The 6,686-nt window shown below is 45.9% G+C and overlaps 1 protein-coding gene across 1 annotated transcript in view; it reads left to right on the plus strand.

Moving 5' to 3' along the window:
- The first annotated feature begins 251 nt into the window (after nt 1-251).
- PANX1 (pannexin 1) overlaps nt 252-6,686 on the plus strand; it is a 45,363-nt gene continuing 38,928 nt past the window's right edge. Inside the window, exon 1 of the mRNA XM_008572477.1 lies at nt 252-432. Within this exon, the coding sequence (XP_008570699.1) occupies nt 252-432 (181 nt within the window). The remainder of the gene's footprint in view (nt 433-6,686) is intronic.

The raw sequence follows: 6,686 nt of genomic DNA on the forward strand, positions 1-6,686 counted from the left end.
CGCAGCCCCGGGCCCCGCCTGATCCGGCGCCGAGCGGAGGCAGCCGAGGCCCCGGCGGGGGCACTGGGAGCCGGGGGCACACAGGCAGAAGGGATGTGGGGACAGCTGGGGAGCGGGCAGAGGGAAAAGGAAAGCGAAAGCCTCCTGCTGGGCTGGTGACCGGGTGAAAGCGCCGCGCGGCCCTCCCGACGCCCGCGGTACCCGGGCCTGGCCCCCCGGGCCTGTGTGGCCGAGCCCGGCGCGCCGCAGACATGGCCATCGCGCACCTGGCCACGGAGTACGTGTTCTCCGACTTCTTGCTGAAGGAGCCCGCAGAGCCCAAGTTCAAGGGGCTGCGGCTGGAGCTGGCCGTGGACAAGATGGTCACATGCATCGCCGTGGGGTTGCCTCTGCTGCTCATCTCGCTGGCCTTCGCTCAGGAGATCTCCATCGGTAAGGCCCGAGCGCCGGAGGGGCGGGCCGGGCCCGGCCGGAGCTAACAAGGGCTGCCCGGGTCTGATGAGATGTGGTTTTGCTGTATACAGGCCTGAATCTCGGCACGCCCCTGGTAGTGCTCCTACCTGCGATGGGCGTGAACGTTGGGAAGGAAGATGACCCCAGTTTTATGGAACGAAGCGTTCTTTGCCCACGTGCTTCATTTGTTTCTCTGTCGACCCTGCTGCATCTCTGTTCCTCAGTTCTTTTGTTCTCTGCGCCCGTTTGAACTATGGCTTAAATTCATGTCCGACTGTGGCAGTCATATGACTAGTACCCTTGCCATCAGATTTGCCAAGTACAACCGTCTTCCCTCTTTCCATCACCCGGCCCCCGCAAACATTTGTATAGCTGCCTAAAATTTTGTACCAGAGAAATTCTCGAGTGTCGAAATGGAGGATGTGAAGACACATGCTCCATGAAGTGTGTTCTCCTTTCACTATCTTACATTTAATTGGTATTTACTGATTCTTTAGCTCTGCAGGTTTGTGAATGATAGGAAACATCATTCACTTGGGATCCTCCACTTGGGATCCTCCACTTGGACGACCTTATTATGAATGTGAGATAAACAAGTCTCCTTTATGCAAATTCTCATTTGATCTTAACAGTTCTGGGAGGTTCAAAAGTCTGGTGGTTTGGGCAGGATCACATGGCTAAGTGACTGGTCTTCCTCAGTGTTGTGAGGCACTCTGCACAGAGGAATCCAAGACCGGAGTTATTTTTATAGCTTTTTTAATAGTTGACAGCTCTTTTTGTTGTTACAACTCTTTTTGGTGTTACAGTGCTTCATTGCTTGCAAGCAAGAAGAGCAGGAGCATTAAGCTCCGTCTCCCTGAATGAGGGAAAAGGCCCGCCTTATATAGCCAAAAACTTCCTGCCCAAGTTCTCATTTAGGTCCTCTTATGCAAATGAGGGATGCAAGTCTGTTAGTCCGGACTGGTTGGCTATGAGACATAGCTCATTGGTCAGCTCCAGAGCCTAATTTGCATGGGTGCAGGAAGCAAGCTAGGTTACAGAAGCTAAAGTTTGCGATTAAGACAGCCAAGCATAAAATTTCTAAATCAGTTTCTCCAGTGGAAGGGAGCAAGTTTAACAATCAGAAAATGCTCAGGGTTCCCCATTACACTCATCAGCTGTTCTGAATTGCAGCACAGGAGAGAGTGTTTATGAATCAACAGGAGGGGTAAAGACAGTTGGTCAGTGGGGCTGGACCTTGCGGAAAGCTTATGTCTGAGGGTGGGTGGCATTTGGATAAGCAAAAGTGAGACCTTTGTCAGGATTTGGAGATGGCAGACAATGTTACATATTTCTGGAAGGGGAGATACAGTGGACTATCCTAGTCAAGGCAGGAGGATTAGTCAGGGCAGGATCTGAGAGTGAATATGGGTTTAGGTCAGATTGGAACATATCACAGACCGATGGTTTCGAGGGTGTGAAATTATTGTTTGAGCAGAGAACAGACTGGTTGAAAACACTACCTAAAACAGAATAGCCTGATGGTGGCTGTAGGGTGTGTGAAGGAGGGGAGAGGATGGAGTTAGGAAGGCCAGATGCTATAAGATGGGGCACCCGTTGAGGTCTTGTGCATGGTTAATGTGAACAGGGGAAGGGAGAGGATGGGTGATTTCTGGGAGAGGATGGGTGATTTCTGAGAGATGAGGGTGCTCTTGGGTACCTAGATTTTAACAGGTCATGAAGGGCCGAGGCTGGTCAAACTTGCTGCAAAGGTTGTATGCTGGGGTGACTGGAAAATGCTGGTCGTGATGGAAATAGTGAAGTTGAGGGAAGAGTTGATTAGAAAAGGGTGATGATGAGTTTGATTTTGTGATCTCCAGCACTCAGTTGTTCAGTGTGGCTGGAGGTTGCCAAATTCATTCTGGAAAATAAGTTTTCAGTTTTCCTGGTTTTTAGGCAGGCATAGTTGTTGGGGTTTCTTTTCATCTTCCAGATGACAGGGAGTTGAGGTTTCCAGCTGAAAGTAGCTTGGAAGTAGCTTGAGTCCTGGAGATAATCTTTCCTTTCAGCAAGTGCCCCTTGACTACCTGCTGTGTGCTGAACCCAGTGCCAGGCACCACGGACCCAGGAATAAATAAGGCACAGTCCCTGTCCTGGAAGAAAAACTCTTGGGCACTTGGTGGGGACAGAGAGCCAGAGGGAGGAGTTGGTCACCCTCTGTGACCAAGCTCCACCTCTAGCCACATACTAGAGGGATTCCTAAGGTACCTGCACCAGTAGTGCCTTAGATATATCCAAACTGATGGGTTGTATGAGAGACATTTGTTTGGGGTTGGGAGTGAGTTCGCCCAGAAAGGGTCTGAGCTCATGCTGTGTGCATAGCATTGCTGTTCGTTGTGGAGGATGGGAAGGAATTTTGAGACAAAGTCCTCTCCCTGCAGTGTGTAATCAGTGACAAGATGGGTATTGATCTCTGAGGTTTGGGTAGGTGAACGCTGGCAGGCAGTTGGTGAAGAGCTGTAGAGCAGATTTCAGTGTCTTCTAAAGTGCTTCAGGAGTTCCAGTGGGAGGACAGGCATGTGGGTTGAAGTTATTAAGACCAGAGAAGACCTATCAGATTGAGTACTGTGTACATTTAGAACCAGAAGAAGGGCTTTAGAGAGGATGGGACAGGTATGTAAATTAATATGTGGAGTTGGTAGAGTGGGATCACGTCATACAGTATTTAATCTTGTGCAGTTTAGCTGTATGCACTAAGCCAAAAACTGACCAAAAAAGAACAGCAACACAGAGAGAGGGGTAATTTAAATGGACCAGCACTTTGCCCACCTCATTGATCAATGGACGCAGGCCCCAGAAGGAGTTAGATAGGACTTGCAAACTTAAAACATGACTTCATCTCCCCTCTCTTGAGAGTTACTGCCTCCCTTTCTGGTGCCTGGAATACTCTCACTGCCGTACTTACACACTGCATTATAATCTGTCCATGTGACTGCCTCATCTGTGAGATACTTAATCTTCCAGTGATTTCCCCAGAACCTGGTGTCTTGCCTGGCACAGTGAGGGCACTCTATAAACATTTGTTGAGTGAATGAAAGGTGATAGGTTTTGGCAGCATCAGACATTTACTGAGCCTCGTGCATGGTACTGTTCCTTGGCAATGAGGTGTCAGATATTTGTAAGACACAGTCCGCCCCTTGGAAGTATGACCTAGCAGAGAAGTTGAACATGTCAGAGGATGTTGAACATGTCAGGAATCCCTCCTGACAGAGGATTCATGGAATCTGGGCGGTGTCCGGGTGTGTGCTAAAGACTGGTGCAGTGGGAAGGCAGAAAGGAGGGGCTTCTTTTAACTCAGAGGAACAGCCAAGGGTTCAGGGCTGAGAAGAGTTTGAGTTGAGCTTGGAGGCAGGATTCCAGGTATAGGAGCAGTGCAAGCTGAAGCCGGGAGGCACGAGATGGCATGTGGCTGTTGGAGCTTTAGGGGCACAGTCGCACAGAGGTGGGGGTCGAAGTTAGGATACCAGGGATTGACATTAGAAGGGGCGCAGCAAATCTCGTTTCCCTGTTTGCACTGGTGTGTGTGTATGAAGTTAGAAATGGGAAAATCAACTTTAATGATTACACATATCAATTTTTCTCTTTTCCACTTGTATTGATAGACTAGTATGTATAAAAATTCATTCATTGTGAATATACAATCCTCTTAAGCATAAGATAAATTTTATTTTTTCAGTTACTTTCTGAAAAGTAAATTTTCCATTAACTGGTATTCTGTAAATAGGAATCAGTTTGTAACTGTGGTAATTTTGCTTTAAAGAAACATTTTTACTTTAAAGAAAAGATTCTAATAAATCAAAAAATTAGCATGGATTGTTTTTTAGATGTAAGAGAGGGTTTTGTGTGTGTGTTGGGGAATGTCCTCATGTGATAAAATGTATTTTGCTTCATATTGAAGGCCTCCCATTAGTCTTTGGCTCATTTTCTCACTAGCTCAGTGTACTGGGCTCCTCTCAGAATAGAGGAACAGACCCTGCCCAGGCCACAGATTCTCACAGGCATGGCAGCAAGCTGCCCTTGATTAAGGCCCTTAAGGAAAGGGTGTCTAGTCTGCTAGAGATCCTTCTCTCCCCACCATCCTCCCCAGCAGGCCTCCCCATGGGCAGCTGGTCTTGGTCTTTCTGAGTTAGCTGCTCTTTCGCTATCATTGCAAGGCAGGCATTGGGCCAGCCCTGGTGAGTCAGAGGACAGATATAACTGCAGCTGCTTCCAGTACCATTTATTTGCAGTTGCCCTTCTACTTCCTGCAACTGAGTCAGCAGCTGGGCAGCTTAAGTCATCTGTTCTGTTGTGACTGAGTTTAGGTACATCTTTGGGAATATCATCAGACTGCTTTTTAGCATGTATCAGCTGGGAAAGCTGATTGATTATTTTCGGAAGTGTCTGTAAGAGTGGGCTAATGTTTAGATCTCATGGCATAGGTCCCATAACAGCACATTCTCAAGTCACACTTAGAACCAAAGAACCTAGAGACTCTAAAGCCTTTCCAGAAGGAGGCGTGCTGCCAGAGACACTACTGTTGAATACATGTTTTACTTCATTAGTGCTTGTGTTGTGTTTTTCTTGTACAAGTAGTCGCAACATATATTCTCATGGTAGAGGATTCATGAACCTTCTTCACCGTGTGGTAGAGGTAGCTACTGTGGACACTTTGTACAGATTCATTGTTTTCTTTCTCTGCATTTTTTTAAATAGGAAGGCGGAACAATATTCCATAGCATATATTATCATAATGCATCTAAGCAGTCCCCTAGTAGACATTCATGTTTTTTCAAAATTTCTACTATTGTATATAAGGCTTATTCGTGTATGAATCTTTGCAAGTACTCCCACTCTGCCAACATAGAAAGGAAAGTAGATAAGAACAGTATCAGTCTCCAGAAGAATGAAATCAATTTCCAGGAGAGTTTTGCATTCCTGAGTTCCTGTTTCAAGTAAGTAGGAAAAAAGCAAAACCTTATACACCATACACCTGCAACTCCTTCTGAGTGTGACTCTATTTGAAGATTGGAAGAGGCATTTTGATGTGCTCCTGGTTTTAGGAAAGAAATGGCTTCTTTCATGGGTAAAATGGCAACTTTAAGTTGGACTTCCTAATATATGTTCTCCTAACACACTGTAACTTTCCTCCTGTAACTTACCACAAGTTGCAATTCAGTAATTACTTGAATGATTATTTGTTGAATCCTGTCTCCCCACCAAACTGTAAGTTCATTGAGTGAGGGACCATCTGTCCTCTGCCAGGTTTACTGCTCTCTCCTTAAGCTTCCAGTATAAAACTTGATACTTAGGAGGCATTCAATAAAGTGTGTGTAAATGAACAGAATGAACAGGGAGGTCAGTAGGATTTTAGCATTTTTGGATCCCGAGTATTAGTTGTTGTATTGTTTCTAAAATGGGATTTTATATATCTTGAAAGAGCCATTATTAAAAAGGAAGGTTGTCATCAAAAATATTTGAAAACTCTGTGTCACTGGAACTGACTAGAATAATGGTAATAGAGCAAGAAATATGAATTGAGAAATAATAGGCAAAGATTTAGTAATGAGGGCCGGCCCGGTGGCGCACTGGAGAGTGCGCTGCTTGGGAGTGTGGCGGCGCTCCCGCCGAGGGTTTGGATCCCATGTGGAGACCGGTTGCCGCTCACTGGCTGAGCGCGGTGCGGGCGCAACACCGAGGGTTGCCATCCCGTTACCGGTCAGTAAAAAAGACAAAAAGGAAAAAAAAAAAAGATTTAGTAATGAGACCAATAAAATATATATATATATATATATATATATATATATATATAGGAACTTAACCAAACAGCATTTGTTTCCTTTCAGTGTGCAGTGTTCTCCTTCCATGCACATCGTTCTCTGACTTTAAAATACCCAGCACATTAGAGGATCCATATTTAATTACTCATTACCCCCTTGCTTTCCCCCCCTTACCCACCCCCACCACTGAAAAAAAAAAAAAGGAAGAAAAAAAAATGAGGCTACTGCTGTGGAAAAAATAACTAATATTTTGAAACAGATAAAACCACCACCCCTAGTAAAAACTTAAAATAAATCTTAGAACCTCCTCAGAACCCAGGTTTGGCTTAGCAACATCCTTTTTTTTTTTTGTCTTTTTTCGTGTCTAGCAGCGGATTGCAACCCTCAGTGTCGCGCCCGCACCGGACCGGGACCGGCAACGGGATCGCAACCCTC

The sequence above is a fragment of the Galeopterus variegatus genome, unplaced genomic scaffold (genome assembly GCF_000696425.1).
Source record: "Galeopterus variegatus unplaced genomic scaffold, G_variegatus-3.0.2 Scaffold791, whole genome shotgun sequence".
Taxonomy (NCBI): Eukaryota; Metazoa; Chordata; class Mammalia; order Dermoptera; family Cynocephalidae; genus Galeopterus; species Galeopterus variegatus.